Source organism: Amphiura filiformis, chromosome 14, assembly GCF_039555335.1.
Source record: "Amphiura filiformis chromosome 14, Afil_fr2py, whole genome shotgun sequence".
Lineage (NCBI taxonomy): Eukaryota > Metazoa > Echinodermata > Ophiuroidea > Amphilepidida > Amphiuridae > Amphiura > Amphiura filiformis.
The window spans coordinates 34957036-34981633 of NC_092641.1; the positions used below are offsets into that span (position 1 = coordinate 34957036).

At 34.3% G+C, this 24598-nt stretch overlaps 1 protein-coding gene across 3 annotated transcripts in view; it reads right to left on the minus strand.

Annotated features, from left to right (window-relative positions):
* Positions 1-3891: 3891 nt before the first annotated feature.
* The window catches only part of LOC140170026 (limbic system-associated membrane protein-like), a 103072-nt gene continuing 82365 nt past the window's right edge, over positions 3892-24598 (minus strand). For 2 of the 3 annotated variants that reach the window (XM_072193341.1, XM_072193340.1), the window contains one exon: positions 3892-14216. In XM_072193341.1, coding sequence (XP_072049442.1) covers positions 14131-14216 — 86 coding nt within the window. In that variant the 3' untranslated portion in view covers positions 3892-14130. Of the gene's footprint in view, positions 14217-24373; positions 24439-24598 lie in introns of all 3 variants that reach the window. The other variant, XM_072193342.1, reaches the window with a different exon arrangement.

Consider the following 24598-nt stretch of genomic DNA (forward strand, 5'->3'; position numbering starts at 1 on the left):
GGTTAGTCAGATTTTTTATATAATATTGCTTCTCATTTTGTAGTTTTACTTTTTGTTTTTACTATTTGTTTTTCTTGACTTGAGATAAAATCAGAGTGCCCTGCCTGCAATATTATTATGCAAGATATATATGACAACTCTCATAAAACCGAACAAGTAGATTATGTGACTCTGTGCACAATCTTCCTCATGAACATTACAGGATTATCTTGTCAAATTATTTTTATGCAACATTACCATAAATCATTGAATTTTCCCCAATTTAAATATTTTTGGAGTACATTATCCTGGGATACCAGCACACTGATTACATTACAATCAGTCTGTTCACTAACAAACTTAAACATGAAATGATATCAAAACAAAGAAAGTCAGGTCTCTTGTTTTAAATTTATGTGACAATTATGATAATTCTTCCAACTATTGTTAACTTCCATCATCTACAGCTTCTACAATCTGCTTGTCAAAATTCTGATGTCCAATTTCGAGACAATTTGCTGTGCTTCAAGAATACATGTCCAATTAATTAAGGGGTTCCTGACATGTTAGTGCATTATTAATGCCAATATGCAAGTGTTGTAGGACGTTGTATAATGATGATTTCATCACCATTTCAGTGGATAGATCCATGATGCAATGGACCACTGCATCTTGGATATATGTGACCTGCTGTTCCCACAAAATGAGCGTAAAGTCACAAGTTGGAAGTTCCGAGATGTTCCAACTGTTGAGTTGATGTTCTGTTTGCAAACACCTGCATTGGCAGTGACATGTCCTTTGTAATTAGGGACAGATCATTGAATACAGAGTACAGCATATTATCTCCCCATTCACAAAGGACATCGCACTAACTACAGGTGCCTTCAAACAAAGAATGGCAACTCAACTATTGGAAGGTCTATAAACCACCAAGTTGCGATTTTTTACGCTCATTTTGTGGTAACAGGTCGCATACCTGAATCAACTGATATGATACACATACCTACACACACTGTAATCATTCAAAACCAACACAAAGTTAAGATGAGTTGAGGGACCTTGCAATCAGCTGAGGTACTTACAACACACAAACTCTTTGTGAAAATTGTCTTTGGTTGCACTATTTTCTGAAGTTGGGCAAGAAAATAACAGAGTCCTTGTATTGATTGCAAAGACTACAACTCATCAACAGTGTTGCAAAATGGTTCCTGCTAAAGCTTGGCACTTAACACACATTGTGTGTTATTGTGAAGTTGATGTTTGCATTTAGTACATTTCATATCCACATGAAAAAGCATGTCACAGTACCCCTTGTTTTTCTATCTATGGTTGATTGAGGGCTTTACTAGTTACGTACAAAGAGCTGATCAAATTCATTTCACGACTTATTAGTACACTTTACCTACGCAAGGGATTGTGATCAGAAAATTGAGGGGTGGGAGGAATTTGCATTTTAATATATGGTTCTGAGGAGTTAGGATGCACAGGTCAGTAATCACATCTATTGTTAACCCTCAGTTATTGTTAACTCAGTGGATAAATCCCAATGTCAATTTTTTACATTGGCAAGACAGTGAGTGACCTATCTGCGCATATACCGCAAACATTCGCCTAATGCCACTATAGGCTCCCTTGACATAACTGGAATTTTAGACACAAACTAAAAGTGCCCTCCCATATTCCCACCAGCAAATAAGGGCACATACCCTTGTTGAGATTTTTAGAGGAGGTAGCTCATTATTTGCACATGAAATTTACCCTAAGGCAAAGGAGCCCAGGTGAGCCATTAGGGGAATGTAGTTTAAGGTATACCAGGAAAGTTGAAAAGAAGGAGGAAGAACGGAATTATATCCTTGAGATAATCCCGTGAGGTTATCCTGTCGCACCTATTCATAGTCCTTTATTCTCAAGTAGTTACACATCTACTTGAAAGTAGCCTTTGATGTGATGTGTGTTGCCGATCACGGTTGATTAATTTTCACTCCAGAATTGAAACCATATCCAATGTTTCTATAGATAATTCCTTGAAAGTATGACACGTGTGTGTTAAGTACCTGATGTTGCTCTGCAGGGATACCACACGTGGATACTATAAGAAAGAAATGTAGTTTTGTAAAGATTCCAAAAAATCCGCCCATTTTGGAACATATATTAATTATTTAGGAGAGTGTTTTAGGATTTTGTTAGAAACGGATGATTTTTGATCATCTATATTTTATTGTTTTAATGTATTTTCCTGTCATTTCCTGCAAACCTAATAAAGATATTTTGATAATTGAAAATAGTCTGTATCATAAATCGTAGAGGTTGAAAGCGTAACCAAGCGTGCAAAATTATTATTTGCCATGGAACTTCGGTCATATTTTATTTGAAATAAACTGGATGTTAGGATCTGCATGCATGGTATGCATAGTATTGATGGTATACAGACACTGACCTTTCCCTAAAACTAGTAAGCAGCAACTTGTGTATCACACGCGTCATGGGTTCGAACCCTTTTGTTGTATTTTATTGTTAAAACCTAAATAGCGTGATTGCTTTTGAATGAGCGGCAACACACATATTTTGTTTGAGGATAGCTGGATCTATCTCCTTTCTTTACATCTTCTCTGGGTATACAGAATAGTATAAATGAGCCAATGAGAACCAATGTTTGGAAACTTTGGATTCAATAGAGCAGACAGGATACATAAATACCCAAACTAGAATTTGGATTGATAAGATTATGAAAATTATTTTGATCCCTGTTACTGGCATTGCTGGGGAGATGATGGGGAGATGCCACTGAAGAGAGTTACACTTAATGTGACCTTATGGATTATGTTTATGAAAACATGGAAGGTCAGATTGTTGACATGGAGGTCACTGAACTGTGCATACTATGATTGGACTATTTGCTGAAGTAGATACAGGGTGTCAGTCACAATGACATATTTCAGTGGTCAGCTTGATTTTGACACTCTATACTTTTTAATCTACATGTACTTGATTCAAAATGGCTTCTCCAGCAAAATATGATCCAATAATCTCAACCTCAGTGACAAAATTCATCACTCTGCACATCACCACTATAATTCTTAAGATATTGCCATTTCATGACAAATTATTATAAAAACACACATGGCCAGCAAGTCACTTCATAGGAGTCACTTCATAGGTGTGTATCAGGTCAATGAACTTTGTCTCTTGGAGGAGATTAACAACGACTCCATCAGAGTCAGAGTTATTACAGCACTAGTGTAGGAATTGTGATTAAAACTAACTTAATCAACAACAACATTGGTTCTACAATAGCAACTGCTTGCTTAAATAACAAATAATACACAATTGCTTAAAATAATTGATACATAAAAGTACCAACTGATTGAGGTAAAATATTCACAAATCAATGATAATAAGTATAAAATCATTTATCAATGATTGACACAAAAACATAAGGTAGGTAGTAAATAGAACACCAGCATGGAATATATAGAACCTTGGCATAAAGGAAGAGAGATTAATTCAAAATGAGTGAGTGCGTAGAATAGCCTTCCTGCGTGAACAATCTACTATATTTTTACCTTGCGATTTCTACTGAATTTCCATCACCATTTGATTATACATATACTTGACTTTACCAATAACTAATTGTTTATAGAAATGAGTTCTAAAAGGTTGTAGAGAAAAATAGAAGATGGCAGTTGATATATACTACAGACCTGGATAAAGGGAATCTATTGAGTCATTTTATTAGTTTTCATTTTTTATATACTTTTTTGGTTGTTTTGGTCGATTTTTAATTATTAGGAGGCTTACAGTTATGCACAATGATATGATAATTATCATAAGGGATTACAAAATTCATAATTTTACAATCTGAATTTTTACAAGACATTTTTATTTTATACACATTAGTCCATTTTTTATGTGGGGCCTCAAATTGAACCTTGTGGTACTCCCCATGCATTTGTACAATAATTGTACTTGGCAACACAAAATACCTAGTCTTTCCAAATATTCTTCTTTTTAACAGCGAAGATATAGAATGTGCATGATACAGAGCATTATTTATATCACAAAAATACAAATGTTGACAATTTATAGTTGAAAGCATCCTGATATCAACGTATAACAGGAAATACCTTAAAGCATTTTGTGGGAAAGTATCTAAATTTATCAACTGTTTTCATGATTTATCATGAATTATCAATATGATCATTTCTGACAGCTTTCATCCTGACCATTTTGCTAACACTAGTATTCAATTTATAATAGTGCAACAGAGTGCTTATCTACAGTGCTTGATTAGTATCAACAATTTTGTTATACTGTACTTGTTTATTCCTCGGTTAAAAGAATGGGATGTTCAACATGCACCTTATGATCCAGGTCTGGACCAGGTCCACATGGACTATTATGATTCAGAATACAAAGCCCTGTGAGCCATAACACTTGAAGATTTGCTAAGCAAATGGGAGATGTAGCATTTTATCTTGCAGTTAAACTGTATTAAAAGTGAAAGGGCTGATGCATCAAGGATTACATCAAACTGATGTGATGTTGTAAAAGTTGATATTACACTTTTCTTAGCTTGGCCTTTCTGATCTTTGCGGTACATCACCTTTTGGCATGCATCAGAACATTTCAATAGCTTCTTTCAAATGTTATGCACACATTGCGCACCTTCAAATCTGTTAACAATATGCACAGGTGGGATATATCGTAATGAAATGGTGCAAAAACTATGAAACAATGTGGACGAATATCACATAGATATTTATAATAATAATTATAATAACATAGTTTTCATTCACAAACACAAAGTGAGGATTATTAAGTGTGTATGGGTGTTGCACGCATTGATTAGTCCAACTAACAAGCTTGCTGTTGAGTTATACCAATGCACTAAGTTTACAATATACGCCTATGCAGAATTGGGACCATAACAAGATTCCTTTGACGGGACTATTACAACAACTATACTGTTGACAAGTTTTACTACATCCATTAATACATCTACTTCAGATTTTTTATTGAATTTGATACTTTTTATTGACTATTTATATAATTTTATAATAATATCAATAAGAGACTACACACCAACAAAGTTTACAAAATGCACTTCTTAATTCAGTAAAATAATCATTACCTCATTGTAAAGGAATGACTGTATCCTGCAGAGCAGGACTGTAAAAATCGGTTCAACCGTACCCCACCCAGCTTCCATTATAATACACTGATAAGACAAGAAAACATTGTATATTACAATAGCCTATTGTTTCTATATCAATTATAACAAGAAAGCATCATATAAATGCTAATAGACTTGACATGCGATATCTTGTATATACAAAAGTTTATGTAATAGCATAAGATATTTGTTGAAGCAAGGCTTTTTAAAGTCGGCTGTTTTAGGGCCAGCCGTGATTACACATGCATATTAAAAAATCAGTGTTGATCTATGCTACTATAGGGTGCATGCATGAGTGTGAGTTGCACCACTGTGTACGTACAAGATGGTATTAAAGCCTAACATTCGTTGTTGGGATTTTGAGTACATTATGTATATCTAATTAATAAATCAAAGATCCACCCGTCCCTTCCCACATGAAAACACTAGTGATATTCAAAATCTTACCACATAAACACCATAACATGAAAATACAGTTATATAACATTTAGTTTATTTCAAATGCCACAATATGCACCCGGCATTTTAAATTCTTTGTACATGAACATTAAAAAATCAAAAACAAAAACAACACAAGTACATGCTAATTTTATGAGCAGCTGGGGAGATCAAATGATTTTCTTTCCCAAATTTCATACAAAATGAGCAAATCATGAATATTTACAGCTTTTAATGATTGCCTTAGTGCACTTGTTTGATGTGACAAATATAGTTTTCATAAAACAGCGTTAATGATTATATCGCTACACTTGTGTGTGATGAATTATTTCCCAATCAAATACACACATCATTTATTTACTTGTACTTATAAAAGCAATTTTTTTGTAGTAAACCTTGTTTGTGTGTTTCAATTATGTAATGTTTTTTTCTGTGAATTTGTGACATGTCAGTCACATAGATGTTTGGCCACTCAGTGATATCACTACGCCACTATCTAATTTAAATACTTCTCAAACATACATTATTTAGTTTATAATGCAGAACACTTTAAGAAAAAAATAAAGCAAATAGTACTATAAAGAAAATACAATAAGAAAATATCAATTTTTGAGTAAATTAAGCATCATGAGCATTAAGAACAATCTTTAAAGAAATGGCAAGACAAAAGATTAAATAGTATATATAATACAGCGCAAAAATCTTTGGTAAAATATACGGCCAACGCTACAATAAACATACTCAAAGCAGAACATAAACTGCTTAGCAGGCAATATGCATTAGTTTATACCCTCAAATATACGGTATATAATAAAACAAAAAGCAAAATAAAACAAGCAAAATTCAGTTTTATTGCATAACATACATTGTTCTCTTGTCATGGGGACATGGTAAAATAAATTAAACATGGTCTTGATTGCTTTGGTACAAAATCTTTTCAGTTTTGGTTATATTTAAGTCCAATTTCACAATATAGAAAGCTACTATTACCGTAACAAGCTCTCTGGATTTCATATACTCAATTTCAGTTAAATGTGGAAGCAAAACAACTGCTAAAGATTACCAATTAGACGTACAAAAAAACCAATGGAATGAAATTATTGTGAAAGACTTTAAAATGATTGATATGGTAAAGAGACTATGTCTGGCTCAATGTATGGTTCTTTCTAACATTAATATGCCAAATTACAATGTGGTTGCAATTTAAATAGTAATCAAATTTAATGTGTATTTTAGGACCACTTTATTTTTTACTGCTAAGTGATACCATTATACTGTCAAGCAACAAGAAGGGTACGAAATAACTTGATTCCCACGATAACCTTAACTAACTGACATGAGGTTCACAATGTCTTTGACCAGCCACTTCTTACGATTCCAAACGTGAAACTAACTAGAAGTATTATGTACATAACACTTATGATGATATTGCACATTGCATGAAGAGAATTGGTAATGTTATGTTGAAAGAGGCTGGCCCAATACGTTGCAAACTATAATAACCTAAGAAGCTTGCAAGCAAAGAAATCAAATTATATTAAAGCAATATCTATTCATAACATTTAGAGAGCAGAACAGAGAGGATTTGGTGGATATGGGACTTCACCTAGCCAACTCTACAATGCCGGCATGCCCACACAATTTGCCATCTAAATCCACCCATCCCATCCTCTGGTTCCGTCCCAAATTGTCAATATTAATGCACGGGTGCTGTATAGACAACATTACATTAGAAATCTACATGGAGAAATGAGGGTTGAAAATGAACAACACTACAAAATTGTGAAATTTTGTCACTATACCAAGAGATGTGATTGGCTTTTGTTTTGACGCAGTGTTTGAAACATTTTTAATATAGTTAATACAACACTTGAGGGATAGAAGTGATCATGACTAGGCCAGTTGCACCAGTAATTTGTTGTTGAATTGTGTAAGAGCAGAGCAGCTTTTCACATGTGTGTACTGGTTCAGTCTACACTAGTTCAGATATCTACAATCTCTCAATTCCTTGTATTGCCTTTGGGTTCTCCTTGACTATGCTAACTACATCAAAACTAGCCAAACTATGACCATATTTTGGTAAGTGCTCTTGAGAATGTCCCTCAAAAATTATTGTTAGAAAACAAAAATCTCCAAATTACGAGGTAGTGGTGTTTTTCAGAAGGTTAAAAGGCTAACTATTAAGCAGGTTCCTAATAAAGCATACAGTGTGGCAAATGCCTCGCTCGCAAGCTGTGATGACAAACATCTACAAATGAGTGCAGGCCTAGCCTTAATATATGTCATTATGTGTACCCCTGTCAAACAAGCCTATAACCCTGGTAAAGATACAGAAAACATGTCCATCAAACATAAACACTCCATATACAATCAAACAGATGTTCACCAAACACTTGACATGTATACAACTTTATACACAGCTGATGGACACCTCATTCATATTCCATCATAATTCTATTAATATAAGCCTGCTGCCTTCCAGAAGGTTCACACTGGAACCTGATTATCCAGCTCCTTGATTCCTATCAATCAAGCTATAGATCTCATAGCAGTAAGCCTGTTCATCATCTTTGGAGTACCTTCGTAGTTGGCCTCAAAGCTTCCCACCATGGGTCCTCTACAGCTCCAAGTTTCAGCATGAATTTGTAAAACATAGTTTTCATAAAGGCCTATAGCTATTATTAAATTACAACACTTTCGAAGAAACAAGCAGTAGACCTTTTTGGTATACCGTTACCGAGCGTTCAACATACATAGTACTAATGTCCGCATAACAATGTCCGCATAGTTAGGGATACATTCCCAAAGGCTTTCAGGATATACCAAAAAGGTAAACTCCATGTAGTCCACTGATTCATGTTGTTTTTGTTACCCTGTTTGAATGACCTCCGGTATGTGACCTTTGACATACAAGTCAAATATGAGATCATGATTCAATAGAAATTTCTAATCTGCATGAAAGTAATATTTTACAAAACAATATTTGCAATATAAGATGTAATGATATGATTACTTCATTTTAAAACCATTTGTATAAAATGGCTCACACCTTCAGTATCACTTACAACTTTGCAGGCCTCTAAATGCAAAACAAGTAAAGCACAGACTATTAGAACAAATTACTTCTGTGGTAGGACAGCAAGAAGCTGCTATAAAGGATCTCATTATGATGACAAAAAGCAGGTTGCTTTAAAGTCATAATCACATTGTTACTCCAATACATATCTTTCTATTCAGTAAGAGACTACATAGCATTTATTTTTCAAACCAAACCAAACAATACTAACCCTGTATTGCCTTCTTAACCTTTTTCCCAAAATATACAAATCAACCTTTTCCCAACGGTTTTTCTTAATCAAGTTTAACATAGGTGGTAAAGTTTCATAATCTACTACTTAAAACAATTAAAAAATACTGTACAAAGGATAATACTACAGTTGTTAAGGATTCAATTTGAATTTTGTGACACTGAAATGCCTTGATCAGTATCAGCGACTGGGCTTTTAAAGGCTATCATATGAAAATATCATTGAATAGTATTCTTCACTTCACAATGCAATTATTTTTTAGTTCCAAGCATAATTTTCAGGCAAACATTCTAAACAGCACTACCAATTTATTTCATTATTTAAGTCAACAAAATAAAGAAAGAGTTGCTGTGATTGAGCTTTTTATTACAATATTTTGTTCTTACTATAATGTATTTACTTGTTTATAGTATAATTAGATATAATTTATGTTGGCACTTAAAATAAGACATCTCAATTACCTTCCGTATAATTTCTTTAAATAAAACAACAACTTTTTATTGTTTAAAATTTGGCATAACCATTTGTTTTGTACAACTTTTCGTAATACAAAAATGTATTTTCACATTTTTTCCATACATTTTAATTTCCAATGCCTAACACACATACCACATCTGCCTAACAGCTACCAAAGCTTCTATTATACATTGTTTTTTGTAATATTGAATACAACTGTGGCATTGTCAAACAAAAGCTTCTGATTTTCATCATTTATTTTTCTCAATCTTACAGCCTATAGATTTGAACTTCCTTGGTTTAATATGCCTATCCAAATATAAATATCATAATCTTGCTTGAACAGTATTCACAGCTTTTGCAGTTGTGCTATACAGGTGGCCTACCATATGGGCAGTGTTAACGTTGGACATAATTACAAAAACCTAACCAAAATAAAGGTACTCTATATACACACTATACAGCTATAACTGAGAATGACAGCTATTGATAGATATCTGAAGTAAAGCTACAAAATATATTTCCACTGAGGTATAGAAGAGAGACAGGAAGAAAAAAAATAGCAAATGATTGTTTTAGTTCCTTGGTTATGAGATATAAAAATGAACCAACTTCATTTTGTGATCAATTTTTTCAATTTGGGGATCGTTTAACCCATAAAGATTTATTGACTACTGAACTTAGTCTGCAATGTTCAACATATTCCATTCAGCTCAATATAACTTTATATTTTTACATGTTAACAAAGCAAACATGCTGTTAAAATTGTCTTTTCCCCTCATTTTCTCTAAACCTTTCTCTGATATATTTTCTATTTAAATTCATTGTTAAAAGTGGAAAGAATACTGTTTCTGCTTAATACTGTGGCTGGAAAAAATTCTACATAATTTACACATATAGGACTTTTTCAAAAATAAAAGTAACCTCTGTAGTGCTTTCTGATCCCTTTCTATCCATTCATGGGTTCATTTAAAGATATACATGTATACACTGTTTTAAAGCATTCTTTCTTTTGAAAATAAAATCAATTTGAGCTATACGCAACTTTACACATAGGCCACAGCTTACCGATTGTTATTTTAGATCCGAAATTGTTTTTGTAGGGTATTAATGCAAATTTTAAAACAGCACAAAATGTGATTTTGCAAATGTACAATGAAATTGAAACTATTCTAATAACCACACTAAAGTTTGTCTTTCAAATGAAAATAATAGCAAGTGTTCTTTGAGAGTCTTGTCTTATTACCATCTATTATAAATCCAACTTTTCTTATACAGTTATCAGGCTCACTAATTAAATTGAAAATAAAAAGATTGTCAAACAGCAAGATGACCTAGGCCTGTATAAGAACCACAGAATTGTGTATGCAAATTCAAATATTAGATTAATAGCCTATAAAGTGCAGTAAGAGTACATGACAATAAGCGTATCGGAATTATATATTACTATATTTGTCTTTTTTATCTTTCTTTTATTTTTTAGAAGAAATAGTGACATACTAGATACAAATTTAAAATTAGAAACATACCAAGATAAAGAGTTTTCTTCTTTTATTACAATAAACAGTTTCTACTTTGTTGTGTACTCATACCAAGTAGAACCCTGTACTCTATTCATGAATATGCAACTCTAGAGTATCAACTTATACCCATGATTATGTGAAAGTCTGTCCGAGTAATACAGATTTAGTTACTCATGTGTCACGACTATTACAAGTTGTACTCATGTGTAAATGTTTACGTTTGAGATTGTAACAACAACATCTTTACAGATTGTAGAGAAATGTCACTACTTTTGAGTATACATGTATATAAATCAGTATGATCTAGAGTCAATGTGAGTATGAGTATGTCATACTCTGGAGTATGTCACACATTGTAAAATTTTTTTCTATATCTTGGTATGTTTCTATAAGACAACACATTTGTAATATCAGTTGAAACCATATAGTATGCCATGAAATATATAATAGTATTTACATAAGACCCACCATCTTGTTGTGTACAATGTAATGCTATCATTTAACCCACACAATATTTCCATTTAATCTTATTTTCAATTTGAAGAAACCAGTGACTCTTGCTTTGTGCAAAGCACTGATTAACAAATTGAATAAAGTCAACTGTCCAACTTTTGAAATGCATGTGTAAATAACACATCAGTCATTCCCACACATCATCTAGTTATGTTGCTTATGTAGTCCTGCAAGTAGACCAACGACCACTCTAGCATGTACAACCTGAATAGACCTTAAATTCCACAACATTTAACACAGTTAACATTACACCTGAGTTGCCCAGAGAAACACTACATCTATATTAATTTTTTTTTAATATTTTGCATTTTATTTTACAGAGAGATGTTTTACCAATACGCAAAATAAAGCTAGTCACAAATCCGCTGTTATCAATAGTTTCATTACAATTGATGAATATTCATTACAAATGATGAATATTTTAACATTCTTTGGAAAAAGAAATCATATGATGGATACACAGGGAGAACCATTTCCCATGGTTTCAACATCTAGCTAGTATATTCACCAAAATAGTGTTCGATTTTTGGTTTACTTTAAGCATTTCCAATATATGGTATCTATAAAGAAAAGAATTAGGGCTTCTAATGCTCAAAAGCTGGATTTTACAAATATTGGAAATGTGTAAAGTAATTTTCTTTTGTTTTAATATACATGTGCAGATTGACTGTACAAGGCTTTAGGATATGAAGTGTATATACATATTTCAATTGTTGTGTTTTGCATACATGTACATTGGCCTGCATGCTCATGGACCTTGTGGAAAATTTGATCTGAAAATGCTCTGCACTTGTATCAAACAGCAGTATCAGTGATGCTTATTTTATATTCTTTTGTGCCTAGCTTTCAGACAATTGCTGCCTAGAATCATATTATGATGCCGCCAGTACAACCAAGGGTTTCTTGGCAACTTGCTAGTTGCCCACCAATAGTACCTAGTTACATCAAGGGCCATTCCACAGTGTGTGTAACCAATAGTATGTCACCTCTCTTGTACATGAAGTAAGATACACAGTATTTAATATGTCAAAGTCAGTACTTCGTGTCTTGTACTTGGCATGCAAGTTTTAGGATTCTTATGACTTGCTTCAAGTACGAGCAAGAAGATTTTTAAAAGTGTACCTACTCTGTCTCAAAACCCTGGAATGGCCACATCTCAACTTTCTGATTTGAACATTTTGATATTCTTATCTCAAATATTGTATGATGCTCTTTCGTCCAATTTCATCAGATGGTGCATCTTCATTGACAGTAGGATTCAAAACCTTCATAAGAGCCAAGTCTCACAGATCCAGATGGTTTGCACTGGAAATATGATTTATGTACCCGGTAGAAGACACTCCATTACTGATTTCATAGCTCCATCTAATTCGGTTTAGAAGAACATACATACAATACTGTCTTACCATCGTTATCTTTTTACAGGCTATCTTGTTGAGATTCATGCTTGTGACAACACAGTTTGCACTCATTGGCCTTAATATCCGCCCTGGCAATTAAGCTGCTTTTGGTACTTATGAATAACAGTCATTATCATTACCCGTATATAAATTAATAGATTCACAAGGCAGCTACAAACTGGCCGTACATCGGTGGTGTTTTTTCCCATCTAACAAGATGATTACTTGCCAATAAATACTGCAGCTACTATGTGAATCAAGTTATTGACTGTTTGTGTGTTTTCCAAGGTTTTCATTCCCCAAACCTGAGTAGCCTTAGTCAAGCCCTTCACACTCTACTTCTTCACATCTTACAATATGCCGGTAAAATCAAGGCTTGGCACAAGGCTAACTCTTCATACACTAAACTTACCAGAATCGGAGGAAATACATCTGAAAAACAAATTGTGAATTAGTATCACAAAGTTACTAACATTCTTCTCGTGATTCTGGACATTCCATAACCATAACAGGTCAAGGTACAGTTGTATTTTATAGTGCAACAAATCTTATAAATTGAATGATTCAAAATGGGCATATTCTTGCAACACTAAGTCACAATATACCATTCCAAGAGTTCAGCTACATACTTTACTTATATTGCAGGCATATATACAATTTTTGTCTTTCATCACAAAGCTTATATTCACAATGGTATATATTACAAAGAGAACTAAATAATCACTGCATGCCTATATATAGCCTCAATACCAAATGCCAAAGTTCTGAAAACCTGTATAAAATAAACCCCTACCACCAACAGTCAATCCCATTCTGGGTATGACATTACGTGCCCTTAGCTTGCTCAATTTAAGGCCAATCACAAACTAACCAATACAGTTGTTTAGGCAGTGGGTACTGGGACACATATGAGGCTGGCAGTGCTTATTTCATTACTCAGGGTGATCCAAAATGTCATGAACAGATAGGGTTTAAAAAATAATCTTACACTGCTCGAGGTCTTAAGAACAAAATTGCAATTTGAAATTTAATATCATACACAAGTAAGAATATAGAGTCAGAACCAATTGTGCAAGTGTTTTTACCTTACGAGAAAAGTTTTTCTCATCAAAAAGTTTCTCTTCATATCAATTTGTACATCAAAACAATTTGCAATGACTAGAAGTTATGAAATAGAAACACTGATTGATAAGGACTCTTTATACTTAAACAGACCTCAATAAAATACACAGGTCTAGCTTGCTATTAAACCTAACTATGGCTACAAATTGTATGGTAGTACCCTATGTATACATGACACATAAAAAGGCTTCACAATAGATCTACAGAGCGCCTATACCTTAGTGTACCAATGAGAAGAGGATCATGGAAAGTATGGTAACCAGTGATAGGGATAGTACACTTGCTCTATCCTTGCCAGAGCCATCTGCAAGAGAAAAGTAAAACAAAACCACATTATATAGTGACACTTCCTAAACATCATGAACACAAGGTTATAATGTGACTGGAAAGGAACAAATCAAAAGATTGGACAAGTCCTAGAAACAAAATTCCATTAGAAATGAAGGGAGGGAGATACAATGCTCTTATACATCAATGTTATTTTGACCCACTTACTGTTTTGTTACATACACTAGGTAGGCTACATGTAATGTTTACAGGACTTCACCAATCTTTTGAGTGGTTCCATGATCAATCATTACAAATGGAGATGAAAATTCCACATTGACAAATTTTAAGTTGTGGAAGTTTCACCTCTTTATTGCACTTTGCAGGGGCTATTATACAGTTGAGTCCATACACCCCCTATGGAAGACAAAGGCTTCCACCACACACCCCTGTGTGAGAGATTAAGGTCATGTCCTCCACATGGTGGTGTATGGATTTCAACTGGAATAGCTAGTGGTTTAGGCTTTGAAGCAAAATGTATCTCATCTTTGACTTGTCAGAAAGATCAATTGAGACTTGTGCATAAAACACTACTGCTAATACTACTGATCTGCATTAAGGGCAGTGCAAGCAAGTAAAGGAATGTGTGCAATCAGTCTTTTTTCAGTAGTAGGGTTTAAGAGGGAACTTTTTCCAGGGTGAGGATATCAGATACTAAAGAGTTGATGGAAGTTTGGATGCTTTTTTTTTTTTTTGGAGGGAGGGGGTCCTATCCTAGGCTATGATATTAAACTTTGCCTTGTATCTATTTATGACATCAATTTCTTCTACAAAACATGTAACATCAAGCAAGAGTCAGGGATAACTTGTAAGCAAGGGGCAACTTTGTTGTTAAAACTTGCATCTGGTTAATCTATGCTAAAATACAGCCTATGGTGTTAAAATAATATAGGTATATTCAAAATTACCAATGTTTTAATCAAGACCTGTTTCTGATGCTTCTTGTTTTGATAACTTCTCTATACACATCCAAGTATGACAGCAAATGGTTCACTGTTACAAGTGCCCACAAGGGGCACAGGGGTGGGGTGGGGCATGCCGCGCACAGTGTTATGAAAGTCAAAAGGTACATGAGTGGAAGACATTAATCAAACTACCAAAAACATTGCAGGTGAGAGCACAATAGTGAAGTGTTGAAGTCACAACTTAGTGAGTCAAAAGGTGTTTATATAGTATTTGGCATAAGTCAAGAATACCCTCCACAGTCCACACTCTTGTGTTTTTGGGTTAACGTTTTGGTTAAGGATTTGAATAAGGGGCTTAGGTCATGTCAAGGTAAGGGTCAAGATGTATGGTTAGGGTAAGTGACATTGTTTAGGTGTACAGGCTATTGCATATGGGTGTTACACAAATATTTGTTATATTGATCACTTTACAGGAATAGCAATATAATTGAAGTGATGCACTGCTGGTGTCATTACTTTAAATGACAAGACCTTCTCAGACTAAACCCAATAGCCCCAAATACAAATATCTATGGCTTTGATGAAAGGTTATATATGATTCATTGCTATCTGACATAGATCAAGGGATCTGGCCTGCAACCTGTATATCTCTCTTAAGTCTCTTTTGACTCGGTGATCAATTCAATAACAACAATTATTCATGTAAACAATTGCAAGATATCACAACTGAATACATTAATTAGAACCATCTCATTTCAAATCAAACACATGATGACATTTTATCACCAGTTTTGATAATTACTTGTATCCCATTATGCTTTAGGATTGAAACTATAATACATCATAATTAAAATTTACAATGATATGGTTTCAATTCTGATGCTGTGTTTTACAGAGGATGGGCACACAATCAATAGACCATTACGGTAATTGCTGAAATCTAGCCTTTGCCAATTTAACCCTAAAAAGTAATTCTCACGTTTCATAATACGATGCACCGCCAGCGGTTGCTTTTGCAAGTCCAACTTTTGACCACCGGAGTCGACATCGCCATTCTAAGCCATCATTGTATTTTTACGCAAGTGCGATAATAATAATGTTAAAAACAGCTCCACAAAGGATTCCCATGGATCTACTATAATAATTGTAAATTGTTGTTTTAATGTGCATTCGCTTATATTGACATTTAAAACGCTAATAGCATACTGATATTGTGTTGTATTTGTATTATGCGGGCTATGTCTACATTTTCCCGGCATTTTCCCATGATGCACTGCGTATTTTGGCCTTGGTAAAGTAATCGCCTTCCGCTGGCGGCGCATCGTATTATGCAACGCGAGAATTGTCCATGTGTACATGGTTACTGCGCAGTTCAATGTGCCAAATCATGGGGCAGCGACAATCTACATGTATGCATCGATTTGCAAAGGATTCAGGCAATTACCAAACAGGTCAATTGATGGCAAGGTAGCAGCCATGCTATTCTGAAATGTGGTATTTGTGCTAATTCGCTTGTCTTGTGTGGTGCACCAGTGATTGAGTCATAGAGGGATATACAGACAACCATAGCTAAACCCTTGATATGGGCAGAGTGTAAAATGAACTGCTGACAATTCAAAGATGGGATTTACATCTTGCTTCTATGCCTACAACATAAAATAGAATGAAATAACCACAGTGAACAAGTTCAACCATTTATTTTAAAAACATAAAAAGTGTCAAGAAATGTCATATGGTTGGTCCAAAAACAAACAAAAACCCTTTCATGAATATGATAGCTGTAACCATGATAAAAAACAATTTAAAAACAATGATGATAAACATAAACCCATTAAGAGAGATTAAATTTTACACACCATTGTTTAAAATCAGACCTGGGACCAAAATTATTTTATTTTATGTTAATATATAGTTTCTTGTAATAAGTAAAGAATTATGTTTTTCCAATAACTACAGAATTTATTTAGCCCCTATTCTTAATTTGCCAATTTATTTAGCCCCTATTCTTAAGTTGCCATCAAATGAATAAACCGTAATGTTTAAAAAAAGCGCATCAAATGAAACAAACTGCATACACACTTAAACCTAAATTGTATATACCACCACACAAATTGAACTATGCATTTTTGTGGATGTGGGGTGGGTATGTGTGTGCAGGGGTGAATTTGACTGTTTCAGGGGTTGTGTGTTAAATTGCAGAGTAAAAAACTATCCAGGCAGTATGTATACCCATGACAAATCAATAATACAATGTGGCATTCGGAGATATAAAAAATATATTTGAACGAAAATACAAACCAAGAAATATTCATGTTATAATGAAGAAAACTGATTGGTTTAAATATAATTACTTTATTCATTCATGAAAAAATTTGTTTGCAGGCAATAATATGCTAACAACAAACTTTGGGTATCTACAAAGCTGCCAGTAAGATGTTAGTAATTTGATGTTTCATGTCATAAATGCATGATTAAGTGGCTTTCATATAATTATATTCTCAGATATTAAAGTTTCATAAAAAGATTGTATTTAAAGATTCATCTATCCTATTTTATTTTCAACAACATTCAAATTTCATTAATATATCTGACTTCAAAACATAAAAACAAAAGTTCATGCACGGCAATGAAAAGAGAACATTTTTTATCAGTCATTGCAATTAGCATCTCATCATTCATCAAAAATGCTGCACAATATTAGTCAAATAAGCTTAAACATCAAATCATTATTTTAATATATACACTATGCAAAATACTCTTATTTACAACAAAGAAAAATAACTTGTAAACATTTTGGATTTATTTTTGTTCAATAACGTTCCTGACCATTTGAAACCTGTTAAAAACGATGTAAAAATACAATAAATCACATTCACCACCACCATATTAATAAACAGATAAAAACAAGCAAGTTTTCAATTATACTTTTAAATTAAATTAAATAATCAAATAATAGTAAAGGCCAAAAATAAATAAAAACATAATATTAATAATACTAACGCAAACTAAAAATATGGGTCAAAACTAAGAAAAAATAAAGTAAAAACTAAAAACTGAACTGATATAGGAGGGATAGGATTGAAGAAAATTGAGATATTTCCTGTAATACATCATTCTTGTTATTTAATTAGTTCACCTGTAAAGCAAATATTCCTTGACACTACATATATTATATTTACATATATTATATTTACATATATTATATTTACATATATTATATTTACATATATTATATTTACATATATTGTATTTAGGGGATTCTAAAATACAGGGGAAATCATATGATAGCAATTAAAACATCTAAAACTCACCGAAAATGAGACAAATAAACCCAAGGCCTTTTTTAAATAAATTGTTACTAAATATGTGGGTATACACAAATAACGAGGTAATTGCGGAATAAGGGGCACCACTCTTTATTTATTTACCAATCCTAGTACTAACCCTTATACTAACTCTATCCCTAAATTCTTACACTATCCTAACCTTAAACCCTAACTTGGAGAGTGGAATATATAAATATAAATATAAATTAATATTCATAATTTGTGACCAATTTCAAAGTAGTAGGCCTATAATTATTACACACATGGATGTTTTGTAAAAGTTCACATGAGATCAAATCAACCAAAAAATAAATAATAATGCCATATGAAAAACCAATACTACAAAACTAATCAAATGATTAAAGCCATATTGGAACATTTCCATAAAAATAGATTTGAATTTCTTTTTGATTTACTGTCAGATATGTCCCCTTTTAATTTTGAGCCTAACAACTGAGGTCAATCAAAGAAAACTGAAATTTACTACCAGCGCCAATGTGTGTTATTCCGTCGGTCGTGCTATGGTAAGATCCTTTGATGTGTCTGTATGATTGTTTTGCACGCCATGTACGTACAGGAGTATGCACTGTGTTATGAACATCGCATCCATTTTCAATTAACATTTCCATCATAATAAAAAAACATCTTATTAAGATGGTTTATTCAAAATCTCGGATTTTGATAAAACTACAGTCTTGATATTTGCATGGTATCTTAGTTTACTGAAGTACATTACAATTGTGTAAAAAACAGAATTTTAAACAATATTGAAGGCGTTCTCCATCAGCAAATGTTACAATATGGCTTTAATGGGATGATAATGGACAATGCTTTTTAAACTTAATTTGTAATACTTTCTAGTGCCACAGATGGGCAGAATCCAGAAAGCTTCAAGCATATAGGGTTGCACACAAACACTCACTAACTGCTGCACAGGTTTGTTGCCACTTTCATCAGATCTATCAATTTCAATTTTGCAATTGCCTGGTTCAAGCTAAAACAATTAGTGGTTGACAGATTATTCTCAACACTGATTGCAATTTCAACAACTCTTCCTATACCTTTGTACAGGAGCCAAGCGTTGTTAATCGGTAATGAATCCACAGTTCAGTAGCGTATATGTGATGCAAAGTTACACATACGCATTACGTGTGAGCGCGTATACTTTGTCATACCTGGAACTTATGCATAAACACCACAGAATTCTGTGGTAAACACTGCAAGTTGAAGTCAATAAATATTGCCACTTTATTCTTTAGTTTTACTGCTGATATCCCGCTGATATCAACAGAGAAATCACCAACCTTCTTGTATAAGGTTGAGTGGCAATGACAAATGGAAATTCTGAATGAAAGAATTAGATAACACGCTAAAGATTGTCTAATTTGCATGATTCTTTCATTCAGAATTTCTGTTTGTTTGCAAGTAGTTGAAATTGAGTGCAGCCAACTATAAAAAAGTACAACCTGAATGTCATGACAATGATACACAGACAACATGGAATATTTTATGCCCTCAGGAAAAGAGTACTATTTGATGTCACCTTGGGCCAATAGCCTCTCAAGGCAGTATATATTTGTATAATAAGCCTTTTGCAATTCCAGAACAGAGTGCACTGTGGGTAATATCCATGAAATAAATTGGAGATAAACACGGCGACTCATGCCGTATATATTCAACGTAAGTGAACTTTGCACTTTTAACAAATGCTACCTCTTGTGTTTTTCACATTCTTTGGTCCAAGTGTCTTCTCAATACTTGCATATACTAGCAAAGTATTGATTGTGATTGTTTCAAATGGCTAATCTTGTAAAAGACATGGAAAATCACAGTGGATTCCCTTTGAGTCGCAATTCATTCACACGGCGGTCAATGGGAGAGATTGTTTCTGTTTATCTCTCGTCGAAGAACTGTGTGATGATGTCTGAGCATGCGCAGTTGCAAATTGTGAAAGGGCTTATTATAAATGGGGTGCAGCTAGAGTCCAAATGAATGATATGGACAAATTTAAGAGTTGAAAAAATAAAATAATATCTGAAATATATAGAAGTGAAAGATGAAGTGGCAACAAGCTGGTGGCAAATTGTTCAAGGTCATACTACTTTGGATGAATAAGTTTTCCAATTGCAATGGGAGGCTTGATCTACATGCTAAATCTAATATCAGCAAGTTATCTTGACACAGGCCCGGCAGTCAGTGTTTTGCCATAGGTATCAAAATTGAAGGTACTATACTGTAGGTACCGGTACTTCAGACATGGAATTTGAAAATTTCTGCTGAACAAAGACAAATCATAATATTTTTACCCAATAGCAAATGTGATAAGATTGAATTAAAATGGGATGCTGTACTTATCACTCTGAACATTTAAATTGCCCCTCCCATTCACCCCACATAGGACATGACCTCAGATAAACTTTCTGTATACTAATCTACTGTTTGCAATTACTAGGGGTGGTACACAAGAACACATGTATTATCTACAGGTTAAATACATTTCCCTCCCTTGACAATGGTATTTGATTCCCCGTTTTGTTCAATATTGGGAAAATGAGTTTAACATAATACATCTACATTACATTCAACACTTTTGTACTTTTGTTTTGCAGACACAATTTTTTATAACAATTGGAATGTCCTACATATACGTACTGTTGCAGCTGCCATCACTCGTGCCACCTATAATCAGACCGCAAAAGACAGTGACCGCGAAAGACGGTGACCGCGAAAGACGGGTGACCGCTAGTTAGTAGTAATTACTCAATCACTTGGTGCCTCAAGCATAGCAAATTTCTTATTGACTGTCATAATACATGTCACCAAGTGCTGCAGACAATGTCCATTTCCAGCAATTCACATCTTGTGTAAATCATTCAACTGATTTAGATTATACTGTCCCTGGCTTGGTGACAAAATGATCATCTACATGTAGTCCTAATGGAAGCCACTCATTCCCAACTCAATTACTGTCCCTGGCTTGGTGACAAAATGATCATCTGGGCCTAATAGGAGTCACTCATTCCCCAACTGATTCATACTGTTCTGGCATAGACAAAATGTTATCTGGTCCTAATAAGAGCTACCCATTTACCAACTGAATCAAAACCTACCCCTGGCTTGGTGACAAAATGTCATCTGGTCCAAATGGGAGCTACCCATATACCAACTGAATCATATACTACCCCTCGCTTGGTGACAAAATGTTCATTTGGTCCTAGTGGGAGCTACTGACATTCCCCAAATGAATCGTATACTGCCCCTGCAAAAATGCTCATGCACCTGGTCCTAGTGGGAGCTACTCATCATATGCTACCCTTGGCATGGTGACAAAATGCTCATATGGTCTTAGTGGGAGATACTCTTTCCCCAACTGAATCATATACTGCCCCTAGCTTGGAGACAAAATGGTCACCTGGTCCTAGTGGGAGCTACCCATTCCCCAACTGGATCATATACTGCCCTTGGCTTGGTGACAAAATGTTCATCTGTTCCAAATGGGAGCTATCCATTCTCCAACTGAATCATATACTGCCCCTGCAAAATGGTCACCTGGTCCTAGTGGGAGCTACTCATTCCTCAACTAAATCATATGCTACCCTTGGCTTGGTGACACAATGCTCATCTGGTCCTAGTAGGAGCTACTCATTTCCCAACTGAATCATATACTGCCCCTAGCTTGGAGACAAAATGATCACCTGGTCCTAGTGGGAGCTACTGATTCCCCAACTGAATCATATACTACCCCTGGTTTGGTGACAAATGGTCATCTGGTCCAAATGGAAGCTACCCATTCCCCAACTGAATCATGTACTGCCCCTGCAAAAATGGTCACCTAGTCCTAGTGGCAGCTACTCATTCCTCAACTAAAGCATATGCTACCCCTGGCTTCGTGGACAAAATGCTCATCTGGTCTTAGTGGGAGATACTCTTTCCCCAACTGAATCATATACTGCCCTTGGCTTGGTGACAAAATGTCATCTGGTCCAATAAATAAGAGCTGTCCATTCCCCAACTGAATCATATACTGCTCCTAGCTTGGTGACAAAAATAATAATCATCTGGTCCTAATGGGAGCTACTCATTTCCCAACTAAATCATAAGCTACCCTTGGCTTGGTGACAAAATGCTCATCTGGCCCTTATAGGAGTCACTTATTCCCCAACCGATCATATACCTCCACATCAAAGGTCCTAACTTACAGTAAGGTATATTGCAAAGGACTACTTGGATAAACTTGATGGACAACAGGTATATGATACAAGTATACAATATTGTTTTGTCAGTGGAATGGGACTTTTAAAGAGGTTTGTTTTCCCTAAATATTTTTAAAATGTTCCTCCTTCAAAATGGGGGCAATGAAAACAGCCTTCCAAAGAATGGTAAAAGGTTCAATATTTTATTTCCTTTAATCCGGACCTAATCAGTTGAAAGAAGACCATTTCTGCAACTCTGACCTGAGTTTTACCAAGAGGAACATGCATCACAATCTGCTACATTGTCTTCTTAGATACACTGGTATTTGTTGAATTGTCATCAAACTTAACCAAAGAAATCACAATTCCTTGGACTAGTTTGATGAGAAATCAATAAATAATAGGCTAGAAAATTAACGGTCCTGATAAACATCTTCAAGTGTCTATTGAACCATTATTTTCATTTAATAAACAGTGATACAAAAACTGTGTCTTTCAAAACAAAAGCATTAAAGTACATTTATTTTATTTACACAACTTTTATGTACAACTTACATTACAAGACACATACATGTATATATACATGAATCAATTAGTGAAATGTGTTAAAACATAGAGTGATAAGGTACAGCCACAAACACAGCCTGCTGGTTTTATGCACAGTGATTGCAAACAGCACCAACAGAAAATAACAGGACATTGTGTAAACAGCAACTTAAATTAGCGAAGAAAACACTGTCAAACTTAAAAGTTCAAAAACTTTTAAAATGTGGACATTGCAAGATCAATTTTCAATATTTGGCAAGCTTTGTTTCTGTCTATAATTGCAAAATGCTATCATTACAGAGAAAGTATCAATTTAAACTCTTGCAGTGCATTTGTGTTGTGTTTTAACTATTTCCCATAATTCAGCATAAGCTTGTAAAGAAAAGTGCCTTGTTATTGTTAGTCCAACCAATCGATCTAAGAGGGGCCCAGAGAAAGACTCACACTTACAATATGTTTCCACCCTGTATTTTGACCCCCTAAGAATCTTCACATTTGATAAGGCCCTTGAATTTTCAAACAAATTCTGAACATACAAAAAATTTAAAGGTAATATTATACTATGTTCCACAAAGACAAGTAGGTAGTGGCGGGGAAGGGTCGTACTAACATGTTAAAATTTCACATTTGGTCAGACTGTTAAACAAAACCTACAAACACAACTAACTATTTTGACTTGTAGGACAATCCATCCACCAACCTAGTATACCACAGTGGCATACATACTCCCACCCTCCACTCCCATTGCATGTGAATTTAGTATGATAATCACAATTTCAAGTCTCTTCTATGGTCCCAAGACCCCTCCCTTCCATCAGCTGCCTGAAGCAAACTCCATGTAAGTGGGAGTTACCCCACCCCCTTAAAAATATTGCGTATGCCACTGCCCCATCATAACCCACCAAGTCTAACTTGCTGATGTTAATATGGGAATTAGTATCGGCACTCACTAGCATAGTGGAGAATCATCAAAACAAAAAACATCCATTTATTTTAGTTTTCATACTAATCAAAATATTGTCTATATCTTCAACAAACAAATTCAAAACAGTTAATAAAAAGGAAATAATGAACTAAAACAGATAGTTGATAGAAAAATCACTGATAATAATAGTATATAATGCACATGAAATTTGGACATGCAGTTACTGAGGCCGGACATACCCTCTGTATCTTGTGTATCTTTCACGGGCATCTTTGTCTTATATGTCACTGTTCGGGTGTGGTAGCTAGAGACATGGTTAATAAGGCAATACAATGTAAGAGTTGAATTAACAACATGGTTGCAGTCAAATCAAATGTTATGCTATCAAATTGAACACAATCGCAATGAACTTTGATAATTAGTTTAGTTCACAGCAACTGCTTTTTATCAAGGATTGATATATC